Genomic DNA, 20,924 nt, shown 5'->3' on the forward strand with positions numbered 1-20,924 from the left:
TCTGGCTCTTATCTCTTCTTTCTTATCACGAATTTACCTCGCCCTCTTCACTCTTTTCTTCAACAGCCTGACCAAGATGTCCCTATCGTCGTATACTCTTCGATCTCTCAAGGTTATCTATACTTCACGTCAACGTTCTTCCCTACAAGCAACGATCGACAATCTTAAGACATCTCTCACACATTGGTCTACCCCTTCTTCTTCTTGTCCCTCTTCTCTCTTTTCTTCTTCCTCTCTTTCTTCTTCCTCTTGTATCCCATGGCCGGTACCTCGCCGTCTAGCTCGGCGGCAATGGAGAGTGACCTATTTAAAATCTCCCTTTAAGTTTAAGTATTCTTTAAGACACTACGTCTTTGTGGATTACCGATACTCCTTCACCTTCTATGACGTGAAGGAAGTTCAGAAGATCTTGGGTATTCTCTTGGGATCCATGACGGAGACAGTCTCCTGCTCTTGTCGATTCTCCTGGCACTTCCCTGGGAGTGGTCTTCTTCTTTCTCATTCTCATGAAGGATCGAAGGGAATTGCAGGGGGAGAATTTTCCCCTACCATCGAGACGCCTCAGCAAGTAACTCTCGCCATCTTCAGTCATCTATCAATTTCTCTCTCCCTCTTTCTTCTCTCTTTCTTCTCTCTCTCTCCTATTCTGCAGCAGCACCTTTATAGATTGAAGCTGTATTCCGAATAGAGGCATGAAAGATCAAGAGATAGACCGAAGACAGATAGATCGCCACACCATCAAAGGTAGTCACATCGATCAAAGATACATAGATAGATTTATGATAGATAGATTTAAGATAGATAGATTAAAGGGAGATAGATAGATGGATTAGAAAAAGGCGAAAGTCTGTCTTGGCTAGGTGTTGTCTTCTCTGGGAAGAAGAGGAGGAGTGAAGAGTCAATCTTTCATTACGTTTTAGCATGTGGTGTGGTCTGCATGTATCTAAAATGAATGAGGGACAGGAACCTCTAAAAGCTTCTTCTTTCTCCTGTATTTCTTTCTCTTCTCTTCTTGATGCGTGCTTAACACGATCGACCGACCTTCTCAATAGATAGATATGTAGGCATGTACAGCAGTAATCTTCTTCTCTTCATATAGATAGAGACAAAGAAAAAGAAAGAAAAGGATAAGATCATTCTTTCTCTTGGCTTGGAGGGAATGTCCATCCATTTTCAAAGCCTCTCTCACCATATGAAAAAGCTCTAGGCATATACAAATATCTATCTATCTATCTTCGATCAATCTATCTATCTATATAGATGTATTCATTATCTGTCTTTATCTATATCCATTTATCTATCTATCTATCCCCCCCTATCTATCTATTTATGTATGTATCGACCTATTTCTCTACTTTGACTGTATCTTGCATCTATCTTATACTCTCACAGCAAGAGTACTGCGCGTAGAGTCTAACTGACTCTTTGAACTTGCTTTTTGCTTCATCTCTCTCCTTTCTTTCTTTCTTTCTTTCTCATTCTTTTTCTCCAGCTCTCTGACAAGCATCTTCCCTCTTCTTCTTCTATCGCAAACTTTTCTTCGTCAGATGAGGTGATAAGAAAAGAAGAGAAAGACTGCCGACTTCCCTCCGCGCCTCTCGAGAGACAAGATGAGAATGATGGGAATGCAAAGAAGAAGAAGGAGGATGAAAATTTCTCTCAAGGAAATCTTCTAAAACGTGACGACCGCTGCGTAAGTAGCCCCTCCTCTCTCCACGACGCCATAGAAGAAGAAGAAGAAAACAACAAGAAGAAAGAGGAGAAGAAGAAGATAGGAAGGGGTGAGCTAGATCACTCTTCTTCTTCTGGGTTAGAATCATTGTTGAGAGGCCATTCTTCGACCCCTTCTTCATTCGTCAAAGAATGTCTAGAAGAAGAGCAGGCAATCCAAAGAATTGAAAAGCGAGTCGATAGAAAATACCATCGACACTGGTACCCCGGAAAGAACTTCTACTGGGCGCCTCGATAAATAAAGAGATAGAGAGAGACATAGAGAGACATCAAGTTGCAACTTAGCTCACCTCTTTCTCTCTTCTTCATCTTAAAGCCTTCTTCTTCCTCTCTGTCTCTCGATTCTTGCTCGTCTTTCTTTTCTCCTTAGTCAGCGAAGAAGAAGAGAAAAATAATAAGACAACGCGAGAGAAGAAGAAGAGAGAGAGGGACAGACTCTTTTTTGTGTAGAAGAAGGAGCAAAGATTCAACTTTCTCTCTGCTTGTCTGGAGACTCTTCTTGACGAAGAGAGACGTTAAACAGAAATAGACAGAGGGATTAAAGAGAGATAAATAGATAGATACGCTTCGTCGTTTTCTTCCGCTCTTGTCTCTCTTTTTCTTTGCTGCTCTTCTTCTGTCTCTTGTTCAGTATGCTGATAAATCTTTTTATCTCTGCTCTAACAAAGAAGAGAGTTAGCTAGATTCTTAGTCTCTTCTTCTTCCTCTTTGTTTCTCTCAGTCTTTCTTGGCGCCGAAGTTTTCTTTCCGTCGCGTTTGAGAGAGCACAAGAGAAGTCCAAGTCTTTCGCCAACAGGCGGGGATCTATTTATGTCCTATCTATCTATGTATCTATCTATGTAGCCATCTATCTCCTACTTCTCTGCATTTCTTTCTTACGTCTCCATGCGCCGTTTCTTTTGAAGTTATCCCATCTTTCTGATCCCTATATACAGAGATACATATCTATATATCTATATATATAATGTGTATATAAAATGTGTATATGTATAGATGGATGTGTAGATGAGATAAATGAATCTGTATAGGTTTATTGGGGTGTATGTACATACATGTCTCTGTATGTATGTATACAAACCATCTCTTATCAGACTTCTTTAATACATTCTAGAGATGTCTTTTTGGTTTATCTCTATCATTCATCGTTCTTCTTCATACCAGTCTCTCGATCTTCTCGTCTTCCTCGCCTTTTCGGAGTGTGTATAGAGGAATCTTTGGTAGATCCCCAGAGAGAGAGAGGGTCTAGACATACAGATCCCTACCCATCACACACCTAAATTATAAGACATCCATAAAACCTATATACATATATATATATACGTAGCAGTAATAGCGTGGGAAAGAGCATCCATCCATATGTATATAGAGTATATATAGGTAGATAGGTATAGATAGACAGAGTGTATGTACAGTAGTATGTGAAGACATCTGGCACCTTGTGAGACTTTGTATCGAGTAGGAAAGAAGGCAAGAAGGAAGAAAGAGAGAAAAAGAATGGAGAGAAAGAAATGAAGTGTAGATGATAATCTAAAAGATTCGTTGGTCAATCACCTTGTTCCGAAAGTTGTGTGTCATTTTTCGTCATTCATACTTGGGGTGTATGTACACCCGAGTTCTCCACCCACATTACGTCCATTGGGGATGTCCCTCTCCCCTTCACTCTCTATATCCATGTAAAAAAGAAAAGATCTTCTTTTCTTCACGTTTCTTTAGTCCCTCTAAACAACATCTCTAGGTCTGTCTCACTCTTCACATTCTGATAACGAAAAGAAGACCTCCCATGTCCCCTGTCTCACATCTCTCTTCAAACCGTCTCCTGTCATTTCTTTCTCTTCTCCTCCTCTGTATTCTCTATCTATATCTATCTCCTTCTCTGTCTCATGTTGTGTTGCGTCAACGATCTTCTCTCCTTCTTCTCTTTCCTTTCTTTCAAGACACTAGCGCCAGCAGGAGCAGTTCACAGGAGAGTGAGAAAGTTGGAGAAGGAAATCTTTCTATAAGACTTCTTCCTCCTCTTGTACGACGCGCCATCGGAAGAATTTCTCTCACTTCTATCACCTCCCCTACTGTCGTTGATACTCCCCTCACTCCTCTTACTACTAGTACTAAAGAGGCGCAGTCTTGCCAAAAAGAATGAGAATGACTATAGAGCCTATCATACTACTCCTTCTTCTACTACAGAAAGGCCTCTTTCTCATAGGGAAAAGAGCTGAGAAAACAGAAGAAATACTTTTCTGATGGACAATAGGAGGACAGAAAGAACAGAAAGTTCAGTAAGGGAAGGAATAGAAGGATTAAGAATAACCTTTTCTACAAATTTCTTCTGCTTTTTGGTTGAAAAAAAAGAGATGAAAAGAAAAGAGACAGATAGAGATAGATAGATATGACAGGGGTGGAGACAGCAGATGAGTGAGGTGTATGTACACCTCTTAACACATGCAGAGGAGATGGAGACATTTCATTGAGCCTTCCCGTCTGTGACTAGATCTTATCTCTTTCTTTCTTTCCCACACTTTCTCTCTCTCTCTCTCTGCTTCTCTCTCTCTCTCTTCCCTGTCTTTTTAAATCTCTTTCTTACAAGTTTGGAAAATTTGAAGAGCGATCCAAAGTTCAGAAAAGGAGAGACAGAGAAAAGAGAGGAGACGAAGAAAGAGAAATAAAGGAATAAATGATACGAAAGAAAGGAAGAGGAAAGAAAAGGCACTACGAAAGAAGAAGAAGAAAGAAAAGAGGAAAGAAGAGACAAAGAGTGAGAGAGAGAAGATTTTAGTTACGTGTAGATGGATGGACGGTTTGTTTTGTCTCTCTAGTCTTCTCGGCCCCCGTCGGCACTGCTAATGTACAATACTATACACACACAGAAAAGCAAAGAGAAAGAGAGGAAGAGAAAGAAAGAATGAAAGAGTGAGAATGAAAGAAAGAAAAAGAAAGAAAGCACCATGAGAAAACATGCACACCTTCCACCTATCTATCTGCCTATCTTCAGTCTTTCTATCGTCTATTTATCTATCTAGCTATCTTCAATTTATCTGTTTGCATGTCTTTCTTCATAAGGGTGTCTACGGGTCACGGCCAAGTTGAAGAAGAAGAAGAAAAGAGAAGAAAGAGGAAGAAAGAAACGAGAGAAAAAGAGAGAAGAAGAAATTTGAAAACAGAAAATCGATGAATGACAGAGTGTACATACACCAGAACAGCTTCATTTACTCTCCTCTGACTAAATTCTCAACACTAAGAGAAAAAGAACACGCTCTTCTTCTTCTTCATTCCTGCTCCTTTACGATTATCTTCATTCCCTCATTCTAGCTACTCTACTCAACATAGATAGATAGATAGATAGGAAGAGGAAATAAAGAAGGATAAGAAGTATTAAGGTAGAGAGATAGAGAGACACCCGACCGTAGAGAAGAAGATGAAGAGTTTCCTAAATGCTCTCCTCCAAATACCCTTCAATATCTCATAAAGGTATAGAATACCACAACTACTAGAGATACATACATATACGCAGAAAAATAGAAACTCTTCTCACACATATGCAAACTTCATCTTCTCTCTCTCTCTACATATATATATATATAGATATATGTGTATATGTATATGTTGTGTATACAAACAAGACGTGCGGTATCTGTATGCGTCTAGAGAGAGAGAGCACGGAAACAGAGAGAGAAAGTCTATTTCTCCACGGATTATCTTTCTGGACGTAGAGATGGATAGAGAGGCAACACACTTCATCTGACTTTTCTTCTTGATAGAACAGACAGTAAAGTGAGAGAGATGAGAGACATAACACCTCCAAGCATCTACACACGTGACTGCTTCCTTGATATGAGTAAAGAGAGATAGACATAGACTACGACAGACACATTCTCTATTCTTTCTTCTTCTTCTTCTCCCTTCACACTCTTTCTCAAGTGAAAGATAGAGAGAGATAGATAGATAGATAGCTAAACTCATCGCTTTGCGTAGGAAAGTATAGAGAAAGATCAAGTCATTCAATCGACACAGAGAGAAGAAACAATCCATCCATTGCGTATCTATAGATCTAGATCTCTCTCTATATATAGTTATGCATGTTTCTCATACATTCATATACATATATATATAGAGAGAGAGAGGGAGATGTACCATTATTGCCTCGAATAAGGGCTAGTCCATAGGAGTTTGTAAGACTTCCTTCGAGATATTCTTCTGTCTGACTTAACGCTATATTCATCCGGTCATCTAAACACGTCAAAATCCCTACAGAAAACACGAGAGAAAGAAGGAAGAGAAAAAAAGCACATGAGAAGACACAGGGCTCATACACCGCAGACGATGACTTCACACAAATACGTTAGATGCATGTGAGGTGTATGTACACCCCACCTCCATTACTACTACTAACCCAAGCGCAGACAGAGAGAAAGAAGAAGAAAGAAGAAAAGTGAAGAGAGAGAGAGAGAGAGACATATATAGAGAGAATGCGAATGGGAAAGAAAGTTTTTCTTTTCTTCTTTCTTTCTGTCTCCGGAGACATGGGGTGTTTTGAGAGAGACAGAGAGAGAGAGACTGAAGAAGAACACAGCGAAAAGCATGAATAAGATGAAAAGAATTGCAAGTCTTCAATCTCAGGACAAGATTGGAAAAGAAGACGTAGATGTCGTACTTATCATGGGGAAAATGCAGACATTCCTGTCTTGTGTAAGTTGAATGAGGAGCCTATTATTTCAACCATACCATACTGATCATAATTATCTCTCTCTCTCTTTCACGTCTATTTCCATAAAGGAAGGAAAGAAGGAAGGAGGGATCTCACCCTCCTTCTCTCTCTCTCTCTCTTGCCATGTATAGTGAATGTACATATGTATGTGTGTGTACCCATGTATGTACCAGATCTTCGATATACGTGGATCTACGTATGTATATATACACATACATCTAGATATATGTATATGTATACACATACATGTAGATATATGTATATGTATACACATACATGTAGATATATGTATATGTATGAGTGAATAGACCAGGAGGCGTAGAACCTTGGGTAGGAAGAAGACCCTAGGACAGCAGACTTGCTTGATACGAAAGAGGCGTCTAGTAGCCTATGCGCTAGAAAAGAAGAAGAGAAATAAACAAACTGCATGCATGCAATCTCATATATGTGGATGATGTGATCGAGGAATTTGAATAGAAGAGGTAAAGAAGAAGAAACGACACGGACAAGTCCAAAGAGACGAGACAACGCATGAAAGCAAGACAATTGGAGATACAAAGAGCAAGATGTATAGAGATGTATGATAGAAGAATAGAGACATAGATGTGCCTGAAGACTTAGAATGACAAGTTGAGTGAAGAGATAGACTAAAGATAAATAGATAGATCCCGAGGAGATACACATACATGTACTTAGAGACAGATACATTTCTTTTCAACAGTATATGTGAACCCTATCAAAGGAGAGAAAGAAAGAAAGAAAGAAAGAACGAGTGAGAAAGAGTGAGAAAGAAAGAAAGAGGGAGAAGGAGATTTTGAGGCCTCTATGAGATGTGTGAGGGGAAGGAGGTGTTGTCACGCCACATGCTTTATCTCCCCAAGTAGTCAGACTAACACGAAGAAAAAGAAGAAGAAGCAAGATTGTCTCTCTCTGTCTATCTCTCTCTCCTTTTCGCTTCTAAAGAAAAGAGATAGACAGTCGAGGCGAAGATTGAGAGGAGAAACACCAACTAAAAAAGGAAGAAGAGACAGGGAGGAGAGTAAGACCGAGAGAGAGAAGATTGAGAAGATGAAGAAAGAGAGAAGAAGAAGAAGAAGAAGCAAGAGAGAGAGAGAGACGATGTGAAAGAAGACGACGAAGAGAGAGAAGAGAAGAAGGAATAAGAAGAAAGAGAGATAGAGAATGAAGGACATGCCTTTGTAGTCCGTTCCATTGCTTAATCGCACGACAACTCGCTGGCCCAAAACTGTCTGCAGAAAGTCACTCGGAGATTTCTTCTTTGCAGCAGCAGCAGCAGCTGCTGCTACCACCTCTAAAGAAGAAGAAGAAGAAGCGCCGGATGATAAGGAAGAAGAAGCTGCAGAAGCAGTCGACGGACTCGAAGACGACGCAGGTGCCGAGGAGGACATCTTGATCAACTTCTTTTCTCTTTTCTCTTCTTTTCTCTCTTTCTTTCTCTCCTCTACCTAGACGAAGAAGGATAAGAAGAACTCCTTAAGGAACGTCGACTAGCGGGGAGGGGGGCCTTTCTTTCTTTCCTCCTTTCTACTCAAAACGTCTACAGAGGGCAAGAAGGCTATGGACCGCGAATGGAGAGGAAGAAGAAAAAGAAGAAGAAGCAAAGCAGAAGAGAGTTATCTTCAGCAGGTAAACGGAAAGAAATTTAATGAAGGAAGAAGAAGAAGAAACTTTTCTTTTTTTCTTTGTGTGTCATGCATGCGTGAGTGTGCATGCAATCTACAGACAAATGAATAAATAGAGAGATAAATAGAGAGGTACGTCACGAGTTCTCCCAGAGGAGAGAGAGAGAGGAGTAGTAGTAAGGAAAAGAGAGAGGAGACGTCAATGAGAGAGAGGAGAGGAAAGAGAGAGAAGAAAGAAGAGATCTCTTCAACAAGAGAAAAAGAAAGAGGAGAGAAAGAAAGAAAAAGATGCGAGGGATTCCTAGAGGACGAGGAGAGGGGAAGAGAAGCGAAAGGATGAATGAATGAGACGTCTGTGGAGGGATGATAGGAAAGAAGAAAAAGGTCGTTAAAAAGAAAGAGAGATTGAACTAAAAGTCTTCAAAAGAGAAAAGAAAAGAAAGAAAGGAAAGAAGAGTGTTTCTATACGACAAATCCAGAGACTTCATGAATGATGGATTACAGCATAGATAGCTAGCTAGATAGATAAAAGAAAGATTAAAGATAGATAGATTAAAGATAGATAGATCTCGCTCTCTCTTTCTTCCTTCTCTCGGTATTTTCTTTGTAGGGTAGTGGTAGTTTCTTTCCTCCTTCTCTCTTCAACTTTTTCTCTCTTATACCGATAAAGAGATCTTTCTCTTTCTCTCTCTCTCTGTCTCTCTTTCCCTATGTATACATGAAAGCTCTTTCTCCTCTTAAGTGAAGAAGAGGGAGAGAATTCTCCTGTAGACTTTCTCTCTCTGCTTGGTAGAGAAGCACACACTTTCTGAAAGGAGGGAAGGGATTATCTTCTTCTGTCAGGACAGAAGGAAACAAAAGAATTGAAGTCAAAAGATTAAGATGGTACAGAAAGAAGATCAAGACTGCTTTCTCTTCTCTTCTTTCAAACTCCTTGTAATCTTCTTTTCTTCTTTCTCTTTGACGTCTGTCTTTCCTGTCTAGATGATCATAAACAAGAAGTAGAAGAATGAAAGGAAGTGCTTGGAGAGAAAGAAAAAGAATCCGAACCGAGAGGGAGAAAGAGAGAGGGAAGGATCAGAGCGAAAGGCAGAACTGCTTTCTTTCTCAAGAATCGACGTGGAAGAGACAAACAAGATACAGCGAGCCTCCTATATAAGATCTCTCTAGATCTATATATCTAAACTATATGTTATGTCTTTCCTTAAATATACTCGCTTTCAGGTGTATAGACAGCTGAAGTAGAAGAAGGTTTTCTCTTTCCTCTTCTACTGTCATGCCTGCCTATCCTCCCTTGTCGTGCACTATCTCCTTCATTCTCTCTAAGCCGTCTATCTTCACAAATATATATATATATATATGTACATATGTATAGATTCATCGAGACGAACTCAGGTCAGGTGTATATACATAGATTTATAGCTGCGTATGTGTATCTATGTACATATCGCTGTATAGAGAGGGAACGAGAGAAAGTGTACGTTGACGAGTTAGGAGCAGTCGGTCATTCGTCTTTCTTGACGAGAGAGAGTTACTCCTCTTCATTTCCTTCGAGAAGAAGTAGATAAAAATTCCCCTTTTTCAGCAGCATCCTATACGTGTATAATGCAGTGTACATACACCCGAACAAAAGGATATGGATGTGAAAGAGAAAGCATGCAATCGTAATAACTCACTTCTTCAGATAGAGCAGAGGGATGAGCTAACTCAGCAGGGGGCAGCATCACACGAGATCAGAAGCGAGAAGATAAGAATGGACTACAGTTTCTTTCAAGCAAACTTAGATAGAGAAACAGAGAAAAAGAAGAAACCTGAAGAAAAGAAGTAAATACTTCTACGCTTTTCCTAGAGAGACGTTTTGGGGGAAGATTTTTCTTTCTGTTTCGGAGTCAGAGGGATAGTACAAGAAGCTGAAAGGAGAAGATAAACACAATCTAAAGAAGAAGAAAAGATTTGTAGAGTGAAGTAAAGTCGACCTGAAGACTGGAGAAGAATAACGAGGGCTCTTCATTCGTTCTTCACAAAGTGTCGCTGCGGTCTCTATGTCTCCTCCCCCCTGAGGTGTCTATACACCCGAGCCGTGGCCATAGTGCGGTGACTAAGCTCGGGTTTCTAAAAGCGAAGTGTACATACACCCGAGACCCTCGCCGGCTTGACGATGTAGATCAAAGATTCTCTACTTCACGAAAGAAAAAGATGAAAATCTCACCCCAGGAGACTATCTCCTTTCAAGAAATCTGAGAAAAGTAATTTAGTTAGTCTTCTCAATCTTTCCGAGAAAGTTTTGATCGTCAAGACTACAATGGCAATAGCGAGGATGCCACATGCATGCATGCATGCATGCATGCAACGAAAAACAGAAACACTTTTTTTTCACTTCTTTTTTCTCCCTCTCTTGTTTAGTAAGATATTCACTCCTTCACACTTGGATTTTCCTGGATGGCGAGCTAGCATAAGAAATTGCGTCTTCTTCTTCATGCACACTTCACATGATCCTATATAGCTCTTTCAAACATATCAATCTCTCTCTCTCTCTATATATAGATATATATGTAAGTTCATCTAATAGACATCTTTGCTATACATCACACCTACATTACGCTGTATAGGCAGAGACACCTCCATACACGTACCTGTCTACGCCCATAGAAAGAGAAAGTAGAGGCAGAGGGAGAAAGAAAGCTTAGCCCTCCCTTCTGCTTCCCTTCTTAGAGAATATACCCCTCTACCTCTCTATATCTCTCTCTCTCGATAGGTATATGCATTTCTTCATGTGTTTATGTGTGTATGTACATGCGAATGGAAATGAGAGAGAAAGAATGACTAGGTACTCATGATCGATGTAGAGGCAAGAGAATACGGAATGCTGCCGCATCCTTCGGCATAACTCTAAGGCCTAGCCAACGTTCACTCCAATCCAAATATCTCCTTTCGCAGTCTTAACGTATACAACACACTCATCCATCTACTTCTATACACAGCATACATATATATATCTATACATACATGCACGTAACGATATATATATATATATGTATAAAGGAATTCTTAATCAGGGGTGTTGACTATCATTACGGAGGGGCGTATAGAAGGCCTTCCTCCTTAGATTGACACTTCAAATGCTGGCGAGAGAAACGGAAGACACGCTGGATCAAACACATGCATATAGAGATACATACGTGTATATATGTACATCTAGATATATATATATACAACTGAGAATGCATATATATACATTATGAGGTGTGATGGATGGGTTGCTTGATCGATTTAGACTTCCCTCGAAAGAAAAGAAGAAACAAAGAAAGAAGTCTGACAGTTCTCTTATTAAATGTTCCTTTACTTGCCTTCTTTTCTTCTTCTCCATCATTTCTTAAGATAAAACCAACTAACATATCTCTTCTAAACAGGTGAGATCATAACGATAAAATTCCTAGCTAGCTAGCTAGCTAGCTATCTTTAGTGCATGCATGCATGCATGTCCATTGTCCCTTTCTTTCTTTCTTGCATATATCTGCTGCAAGTTCACCGAGCTGTTCGTTGTTCTCTCTTCTCGTCTTCACTCTCCCTCCTCTTTCTACAAGATGGACTTTTCTTGGAGCTTCCCTTAATCTTTCTTTCTCTTTTTATCTTTCTTAGACTTCTGAAAAGAAAAAAGAAGAAAGAAGAATCGAGAAGCGAGTCTTATTATTTCATACAAGAGACATGTCGCACTCGTTCCTTCACTCATTCACTCTTGGGCTAAAACTGTATCGATTTCTCTTGTCCTTTCCTCTCATAACTCACAAGAGTTGAAGAAGATAGATCTAATAGATCTCAAGGCCTTCTTAAAAAGAAGAAGGAGATGATCGAAGAAACTGTGCATTCATTTAAAGGAAAGAAGAAAGTAGACAAGAGATAGACGCCGGCAGTTCTGTAGGGGTGTCTAGACTGTCTGCAGACACATTTCCACTTACGATCTAACATAGCAAAGTCTATATAGAGAGAGATTGATAGATAGAGAGATAGATCGATCCAAGATAGACAAATTAAAGATACACTGCTATAAGTCACGCTCTTGTAGACGGATGGTTTACCTGGGGAATTTATCCCTCGACAACAGCAATGCATGCACTTCGCCCCTATATAGATATACATATCTCCCTATATCTAGAGATACGACTATATGCATACAATAGAGCTACATGCACATGTGAAGATAGTTGCATAAACACATATGACAGCGAAATCTATCTATCTTTAATCTAATTATCTATGTATGTATATCTCTACCTGTATTTAACTGTATAGATGTGTATTTGTCTATGTATATTATGAGGTGCATATAGGGCGAGTGTTCTTTTATGTGCAAGTCACCTGAGATTTCTTTTCTTTTTCTTCCGTGGGGTTTGCGTCTTTTTACCTTTTCCTTCTTCTTTCTCTTTTTGGATTTCTTGGTGTCTTCTTCCTCTTCCGACTCGCTTGCATCTTCTTCTTCGTCATCTTCATCGTCGTCTTCTCTAAAATCTTCATCTTCTTCCTCTACAGAAAAGAAAAGAAAAGAAAAGGAGACACACAGTGAAAAAGACATGCATAGAGACACCTCCTCCTTCTTCTCCTCCTCTTTCTCTCAAACGTCCTACACACACCCCTCACATATCACCCTACCTATACACATATGTATATGCATATAGATAGATAGATATGCATATATATAGATAGATAGATAGATAAAGATAGAGAGATAGATTGAAGGCAGATAGCTAGAGAGAGACAACAGATAGATGAAAGATGAGAGATTTAAGATAGATTAATAGATAGATTGAAGATAGATCAATGATAGAAAGACAGAGGAAGAGAGATACACACATTCGAGATAGACAGATAGATCGATAGACAGATGAAAGATAGACAGACTCGACGTCCACATCTATCTTTCAATCTCTCTCTCTAGATCTCTACGAACGAGAAGTGTTCGGAGTTTTATGCATGCAGCATTCTATGATGACCTTTCTTCCTCTTCTTCTTTGTCTTTTTCTAAACAGAGAAAAGAAGATATATATTTATATCTATATATCTCTACATCTATATATCTCTGTATCTATATATAGCTACCTGAGTCCGATGCGCCAGCATGATAGTCGTCGTCATCTTCGTCGTCATCTGAGGGAAGATCCGCCGCTTCCAAAGCCACACCACGACCGCCACCTTCAGGGACTTCTTGATTCTTTATGCGAATTCCCTTGCCTTGCAGAAACTCCACTAAAGGCTAAGAAGATACAAACCAAAGAAAGAACACAAAACGAAGAAGCAATCAAGAAAGAAAGAAAAGAGAGAAAGAAAGAAGAAAAGAGAGAAGTGCCTCGATTCCAGGATGTCTTGAGAGGAGAGAAGAAGTGGATGAAGAAGTAGAAGGGGATCAACACAAGACGTAATTCGAGGAGAAGAGAAAAGAAAGTCTTGAATCCTCTTTAACTATCTCTCACTCTCTCTATCTCTTTATCTTTCTCTCATTCTTTCTTTCTTTCGTTGGAGAAGACGACAAGCATTAAGAGGTAGGTCGATCAAAGATAGATAGACAGCTTAAAGATAGATAGGCAAATTAAACGATAGACTCTCTACTGCGACTCCTATGACAGTATGGAAGAGGAGAAGAAGAAGAAGATTATCCTAATAGAAATGATAACGATGATGTATGTTCTTCTTCTTCCTTTTCTTCTCTTCCTTCTTCTTCATCTTTCGTTTCTTTTTTCGCCATTGCACTGCTTTCTCTAGTGGACTTTTCTTTCTTCTTGGTCTTTTTCTTTCTCATTTTCTCTTCTTTCTTATCTTCTTGCGTCAGGTGTGCGTGTGTGTGTGGCTTACGAGATATTCGTTTCGATCAATGGAAGTAAATTCGAATTCTCCGCCTCCTCGTACAGACACCGTAAAAGCGAAGAATCGATTGGTCGTACTCGCCCCTGTACGACTAAACTCCACGCTAACCACGTCATCGTATCTAGGAGAAAAGAAAAGAAAGAAAGAAAGAAAAGGAGAAACACAGAAGTGTGAACGCACACGGTCATCTTCTTCAGTCACGTGCATGCAGAGGAATTTCTCTCCAAGGCTTTAGCTTAGCTCACACACTCTTTCTACTCTTCCGAATATCCACACGTAGACCCCCCATGTATACATATGTTCCTCATATATATATATATATATATATATACATATGGAGAGAAAGAGATAGATAGATAGATAGATAGATTTAGGATAGATACATAGATAGATAGCGTGTATAGTCAATATACAGATCTATGTGGGTAAACAGATAGAGACATGCATCGAGTATGTTTACGTATTGATCTAGAGTACTAGCGAAGACGTCAGTCATACATAGACGAGGAAACTCGGACTGTCCAAATAGCCGCTTTGATCTTAACGGTTTATAATGCTTGAGCTAGAGAAGAGTTAGGAGGACCTCTATGACTCTTCCGTTGTACATACACCTGACTGTATGAATCCAAAGATGTACATGCACGTGGATTTGAATCGCACTCCACGAAACGCTCCCTAACACACACTTGCTTTTCTCTTTTTCTTCTTTAGCATGATCTTCTTTGCATGTGTATCACAGAGAGACACACCGCCCGACGTAGAAGGGGAAGAAACCTCTCTCTTCTTTTTCTTTTTGAGTCTTTTTACCTAATGAAGATGACAGGTTTGACGATGAAGAGGAAAGATCGATTGAGAGGATACAAATGGCCCGACTGGGCGCGGTGACTGCATGTAATTCCGAACTGCTGCTTGACGCTCTTGAAGTCTCCTGGGACAATTACACTCTTCCCCACTAACGCCCGAAATAAGCGAGTCACAACATCGAACGTCTTGCCTAAGACAAAGAAAAGAAAGAAAAAAAGTGAATATGAGACGAGACAGAGAGAGAGAAAGAAAGAAAGGAGACAAGAGAGAGACACATGCATGCACTCACGTATGGATGGTACTATTAACATGAGAGATCTTCGAGAGAGTTTATAGATACACCAAAAGTCGGTAGGTGAACGGAGGAGCCTTGCACGCATGCATGCATGTATGGCTTGTACGGATCTCGTTTCCAAGTGTACAGACACCTGAAGACGCCAATGGTCGATGGTCTTTGTTTAGAATTGCATGTAGAGACATTCGAGATACACGATCTATGTATCAATAGCTGTATCTGGGTCTATCGAAAGACACATAAAGTCATATCCCCACCTAGAGGCGATGAAAGGAAAGACCGCTGGACCTACGCCTTACAAGACATAACACACAAATACACAGAGTATCAAAGAGAGACTACAAATAGATAGATTTAAGATAGACATAGGTTAACGATAGATAGATAGATAGATTGAGAGATTAAAGATAGATAGATTAAGGATAGACAGATTAGAGACAGATTGAAGAGAGATAGATAGATAGATTAAAGATAGATAGAGAAGACTGTGAAGATGAAGAAGATTGTTTGACCCCCCCACGGTGATACCTTCTAGGAGTTTCTCGAGTCCTCTTTGTGTGAGTTCATTTTCTTCAAGATTAACTTCTACAGACTGGACGGCGTCGCTGTCGAACTGCATGACGACAAAGGGGTAAGACGTCTGTCCTTGTCTCATCGCATTCTCCAGAGATAAAATGAAGTTCACATGAGGAGAATTCGGACGTGGAACAAGGAACATCCTAAAGAAAGACACAAAGAAAGAAAGAAATGAGAGAGAAGTGGTGGATCCATACACATAAGAAGACCATCTATCTATCTATCTATCTATCTATCTTTAACCTATCTCTCTCTGATCGATCTCTCTATGTATTTGTAAAGACAGAGAGTGTATATGGAGAGTTCCACAGGAGAGATATGAAGTCTATGGATGTAGGGGCATGCACTGGAGAGGTGGATAGATAAATTAACGCAGACACACGCATTCTCTACTTCGTATCCAAATCCTACCTATCTATCTCGGACCTATCTCTGACAAGCTAGATGTATATGCGTATATCTATCTCTATGTAGATCTTCAAATGCTTCCGGTGTGACAGATAAAGATAGACATAAAGACAGAAAGAAAAAGAGAGACAGACAGAGACAGAGACAGTGATGGAGTATTTTCACGGGCGGAAGGAGGGGCATGCGACTGTAGAGGTAGGAAAGTTTGATACAGCCATCTCAGGAGTCTGAAGAAAGAAAACTAAAGTGAGTCTCCTCCTCCTTCTTCTCCCTCTTCTCCTCCCTCTTCTTCTCCCTCTTCTTCTCCCTCTTCTTCTTTTTCTTTTCGAAGACTGCTTAGCTGCCCCTTCTTCTCCACACACCAAGACACACCTCCTCCAGGAAATCTCAGCAAGCAGATCTCTTCCTCCCTATGTGAACAGAGTCATACCCATATCCATACATATATATATATATATATATAACTATATATATATATACATATATAGTTATATATATATATATATGTGTATGTGGTGATGAGAACTTGTCTACCTACAAATCCACCTGCATGCTTGTGTCTATATCTCTTTTTCTCTCCCCATATATAGATAGATATCTAGAGAGATATCTATGTATATAAATATATATGTGTATGCGAAGAAAGACTAGTGATCCATCTATCAGTCTATCTATCTGTCTCTTTCTGTCTCTGCGAGTTAAATTTAGTTTATGTGGAGGATGGTGCGTGCTCTTACCGATTGATACTAGAGTATTGTATAGTGTAGTCGTAAGATTTGCCGTGGAATTTGAGAGCCCTCCTGCCTATATCTATTTCATAACGACCACGTGGAACGAGGAGAGGCACGTCATTCAGAAGGGCGATGCTATCCATCTTCGTCTCTGCGACTCCACTCTTCTTCACCAATTTCTAAACACCCACACAAAGAGAAAAAGAAAGAAAGAAAGAACGAGTTGAGACAAGACGAAACAAAAGAAGAAAAACGGGATTTGAACTGCGAGGAAAGGAGAGAGAAAGATGAGAGAGAAAGAAAGAATGAATGGATGAAGGAAAGAAAGAAAGAAAAGCGGTGTCTGTCTGTACGGTGGTGTGGTAAGACATGCATGCATGCGGGTACACCCGAACAAAGAAAGGTGTATGTACACTTGATCTTCGAAGAGAGGGGGGGAGGGTAGATGCTTTGACGAAGGAAGAATCTTCGACAAATCATTCCCTTTCTCTCTCTATGTGTGACAACTATTCTCTCAATTGCATGCAGACCGAGTGCTCGGGATTACCGAAGTGCGATCTTTATCGATCAAACATTTTCATCTAGCCCGGTCTATCTTTAATCTATCTATCTATGTATACTTATACATATATATATATATATATGCGATGTACTTGGTTTGAAAAGATCCATAGAGAGACACAGATTAAAGATAGGTCAACGTAGAGACGCGGAAGAGTGGAGGAGAAGAAGAGAAACACAAGAAAGATCCAAAGAGAGATAGAGATAGAAGGTATATAGATTTACGGATACATCTATATCAGAACATAGATATAGACAGGTGGTAATTTATTTATGAATGCCTCCAAACAAGCAAGGCTGAATAAGGAAATAAATCTCTTACATATACATAAGAAATATATATAACTATCTATCTCTATCTATATATATATATGTATATATGTATGTACAACTTGGCCTATTGATATGTGTAGATACGTGGAAATGCTGTGCTGTCTTCCTGGAGTGCGAGCCGTTCAAGGGGAGAAAACTTTTTCTTTCTTTCTTCTCTTTCTTTCTTTCTTTCTTCTCTTTCTTTCTTTCTTCTTGTGACCTGTTTTAATTGTTGCAGAGCTCCTTCAGCATCTTCATCTCCAGTGAAGGGCTGATAGAAACGAATCTCCAAAAGCTGATCTTCTGCCTGATCTCTACAGACACGCATCAACACACACATCAGACAAAACAAGAGAAATACATACATTAAAGATAAATAGATAGATAGATAGATGTACACATACATAAGACAAATGTAGACATATATACATATGTATGTATGTATATAGATAGGCCGGCTGTATATTTGTAGATAAGGTGAGAGAAGTATTGACGAGGAGGAGAGGGAAAGGGGAGTTAAGAGATACTGCTTTCATTCCTTTGATACCTCTCACACTCTTTCTCTTCTTATTGCTGCCGTCAGAACTGGAAAGAGATTTCTTAAGGAAGCTAAATATCTCCCTATCTAGATGGGGAAAAGAAACGCATGCATGGCGTAAGGAAAGCCAGGAAAGAGAGAAGAGACGGCCCCAGATACATATCTACAGATCCCTATATATATATATATATATGTATGCACATACATATATGTATCTCTATAGATATAGATGTCTATACAATGGAGTTCTGTTTGCTTGATAGCAAGATAGAGAGTTCTATAAGAATAATACACTGGAGACAACATACCATGCAGGCTGAGAGAACCCAGTCTTAGAGACCCGTCATCCCTTTCGTCAGGTGTACATACACACCCCACTCACCGCACAAGACCATGTATATACATATACATATATATGCATGCATATCTACCTATATCTATCTCTCTATATATATCTATATATATATGTATATTTACATATATATATATATCGAAGTGCACTGTCTCTAGGATTGCAAGAGAGATGCATGGGTCGACAATAGAGAGAAGAGAAAGTACCTAGTATCATCTTGTATGAGTTCGATGGCTAGATCATTCTTCGAAGGCGTCGTGACTTGCGCGATCTCCTGTGCATGCAAATCCAAACCTGGAAGACCTCCTACTGTGAAACGAAGATTATTTCCTGAAGAAAAAATGAAAGAAAAGAAAACGACAAGACAACGAGAAAGAGATATATATCAAAAAGAAAGAAAGAAAGAAAGAGAGATGTAAAGGAAAGAAAGGCAGAAAGATCTATATGGAAGAGACTGGGACGACCTTCACGAATCCGGCACGCAGATAGAAAGAGTAAGAGAGAGAGAGAAAGAGTGAGAAAGGAAGAGTGAGGAAAAAAGATTGAGAAAGAAAGAAAGAAAGAGCGATGGGTCTGGTGTATCTTTCGTGTTGATGGAGAGAGCCTAGAAATGAAGATGAGAAAGAAAAAGAAGAAAAGAAGAATTTGTGTGAGATAACAGAAGGGCGTTAGAATTGTTTGAGAGAGTCATACTAGTCTTCTTCTTCTTCTCCAGGAAAGAAAGAAAGAAAGAGAGAAAGAGAGAGAAGTCATGAGTGAAGAGGCGAGAGAGAGAGAGAGATCAGCATATGTATGCAACACTCCTGGCTAGTCCCCATCCTGCCAGAGCAGCTAGAATTCATCCACAGATAAAGATCAAAAGACCAGACAGAACTGGAGAGAGAGATACGTCAGAAATAGATAGATAGATATATAGATAAATAGATAAAGATAGATAGATAGATATACCATCCATTTGTACGTTTCCCCAGTGCCAGCCTCGATGCGCCTGTTGAACGCGGAGGAGCTTCACGTTAAAGACCTCCTCGAAGTGCCGCCGCAACTCCACGTAATTCTAGACACACAGAAATACAAAGAGTGAGAAAGAAAGAAAGAGTGAGAAAGAAAGAAAGAAAGAAAGAGAGAGAAAGAGGGAGTGAGAAAGAGATAGGGGCCACAGGATCTCGTCCTGATGGATGGAGGCCCCCCGTTCTTCACAGGAAGGAAAGGAGAGAAGAAAAGACGAAGAAGAAAAGCAACTCTCGACTCCCTGCTTGCTGAACGGGCCGCTAGAGAGAAAGAAAGAAAGATGGAGATATCAACTTTAGACAGAGAAATCTCCCCCCCTTATCCGGTGCATGCAGATCACTCTCCCAGTACAGAACGGTCACTTGGAATGAGGAGGAGGCACTATATCTATCTTTAATCTCTCTACCTTTCATCTCTTTATCTTTGATCTACTTGTCTTTTTATCTCTCTTTCTTTCTATCTTTCTCTTCCTTTTTCTTCGTGTCTCTCTATCTCTCTACTTCTCTCTCTATCTTTCTTCTTCATCTTCTTATTCTCTCTTTATTTTGATCTGACCTTTTCATGAAAGCCATCGAAGCGTACGATTTGGTCGTTCTTGTGTGGGGCGAGGAGAATGCGAAGTTGATAGGCGTCGGAGCCTGTATGAAGCCACTGAGCCCGCACTATGTCTGAGGCCTTGTACTGATGAACACTACCTGTCTTACGATTCTTCCAGCCAAACAGATCTCCACTCATCTTAAACAAACCCTACACAAAAAGAAAGAAAGAAAGAAAGAGTGAGAAAGAAAGAAAGAAGAAGAGGTGGGAAGGAAGAAGAAAGGAGGGAGTGGAGAGGTTTCATTCGGGGAGTGATGAGAGAGAAAAGGAAAAGGAGAGAGACTCCACAGATTAGGAGAGATAGGGAAGATATCTAGGGAAAGAGAGATAGATGCAGAAAGGAGAGATCGAGTCAAAAGAGAGAGAGATTTTGTGAAAGATAGAGATTCGTACACACCTAGTCTAAAGAGAGATGAAAGACAGATAAATAAAGGGACTGATTAAGAAAAAGCAGAGTCCAGATAGATAGAAGGACCAAGATAGACAGGAAGATTAAAGATAGATAGAAATACACACTTGAGAGAAAGGTGAATAAGAATAATGATAGTAAGAAGAAGAAGAATGTCTCTAGTCTACCAAGAGAAGGAGGAGACCCACACACATACAAATCCATCCATCCATCACTCGACTGTAAGAAGCAAGACAAGAAGAAGATTACGAAAAAGAAGAAGAGGAATGTTCGTTAGCTATTCTTTTCCTTCTCCTTCTTTTCTTAGGTGGTGTGTGGGTTACTATATCATTCCTTCCAAATCCTCTTATGTTGCCGAAAGCAATCGCAGCAATTGAAGAGACTCCTCCTCCTACTCCTCCTAC

The 20,924-nt window shown here is 39.8% G+C and overlaps 3 protein-coding genes across 3 annotated transcripts; 1 reads left to right on the forward strand and 2 right to left on the reverse strand.

Moving 5' to 3' along the window:
• Positions 1 to 14: 14 nt before the first annotated feature.
• Positions 15 to 2,669, forward strand: CSUI_006009 (uncharacterized protein). The gene is made up of 2 exons (XM_068066174.1): positions 15 to 568; positions 1,493 to 2,669. The coding sequence occupies exons 1-2, from the start codon at positions 77 to 79 to the stop codon at positions 1,967 to 1,969; spliced, it is 969 nt and encodes a 322-aa protein (XP_067921848.1). The 5' UTR covers positions 15 to 76; the 3' UTR covers positions 1,970 to 2,669.
• A 396-nt stretch (positions 2,670 to 3,065) lies between these two features.
• On the reverse strand, positions 3,066 to 9,385 carry CSUI_006010 (u6 snrna-associated sm family protein lsm6). Its single transcript, XM_068066175.1, has 3 exons — positions 7,626 to 9,385; positions 5,857 to 5,970; positions 3,066 to 4,578 (listed from the first exon to the last, which is right to left on the reverse strand). Exons 1-3 carry the CDS (start codon positions 7,837 to 7,839, stop codon positions 4,538 to 4,540), a joined length of 369 nt encoding a protein of 122 aa, XP_067921849.1. The 5' UTR covers positions 7,840 to 9,385; the 3' UTR covers positions 3,066 to 4,537.
• Positions 9,386 to 9,457: 72 nt separating this feature from the next.
• CSUI_006011 (structure specific recognition protein) lies at positions 9,458 to 20,924 on the reverse strand. The gene is made up of 12 exons (XM_068066176.1): positions 20,844 to 20,924; positions 20,070 to 20,261; positions 19,455 to 19,560; positions 18,713 to 18,836; positions 17,837 to 17,930; positions 16,750 to 16,922; positions 15,557 to 15,747; positions 14,737 to 14,923; positions 13,918 to 14,050; positions 13,168 to 13,321; positions 12,476 to 12,594; positions 9,458 to 11,716 (listed from the first exon to the last, which is right to left on the reverse strand). Exons 2-12 carry the CDS (start codon positions 20,247 to 20,249, stop codon positions 11,681 to 11,683), a joined length of 1,497 nt encoding a protein of 498 aa, XP_067921850.1. The 5' UTR covers positions 20,250 to 20,261; positions 20,844 to 20,924; the 3' UTR covers positions 9,458 to 11,680.

The sequence above is a fragment of the Cystoisospora suis genome (genome assembly GCF_002600585.1).
Source record: "Cystoisospora suis strain Wien I chromosome Unknown contig_3006, whole genome shotgun sequence".
Lineage (NCBI taxonomy): Eukaryota > Apicomplexa > Conoidasida > Eucoccidiorida > Sarcocystidae > Cystoisospora > Cystoisospora suis.

Excerpts from the sequence above, each read along its gene's own strand:
- CSUI_006010 (XM_068066175.1), bottom strand. The coding sequence starts at position 7,839 with ATGTCCTCCTCGGCACCTGCGTCGTCTTCGAGTCCGTCGACTGCTTCT. Across the intron at positions 5,971-7,625 it reads CAATGGAACGGACTACAAAG|GGATTTTGACGTGTTTAGAT; the intron begins GCATGTCCTTCA and ends TGTTTTCTGTAG. Across the intron at positions 4,579-5,856 it reads CCTTATTCGAGGCAATAATG|TATTGTACATTAGCAGTGCC; the intron begins GTACATCTCCCT and ends GTGTGTGTATAG.
- CSUI_006009 (XM_068066174.1), top strand. The coding sequence starts at position 77 with ATGTCCCTATCGTCGTATACTCTTCGATCTCTCAAGGTTATCTATACT. Across the intron at positions 569-1,492 it reads CCATCGAGACGCCTCAGCAA|CTCTCTGACAAGCATCTTCC; the intron begins GTAACTCTCGCC and ends CTTTTTCTCCAG.
- CSUI_006011 (XM_068066176.1), bottom strand. The coding sequence starts at position 20,249 with ATGAGTGGAGATCTGTTTGGCTGGAAGAATCGTAAGACAGGTAGTGTT. Across the intron at positions 16,923-17,836 it reads CTCTGCAACAATTAAAACAG|AAATTGGTGAAGAAGAGTGG; the intron begins GTCACAAGAAGA and ends GTGGGTGTTTAG. Across the intron at positions 15,748-16,749 it reads CAATACTCTAGTATCAATCG|GATGTTCCTTGTTCCACGTC; the intron begins GTAAGAGCACGC and ends GTCTTTCTTTAG.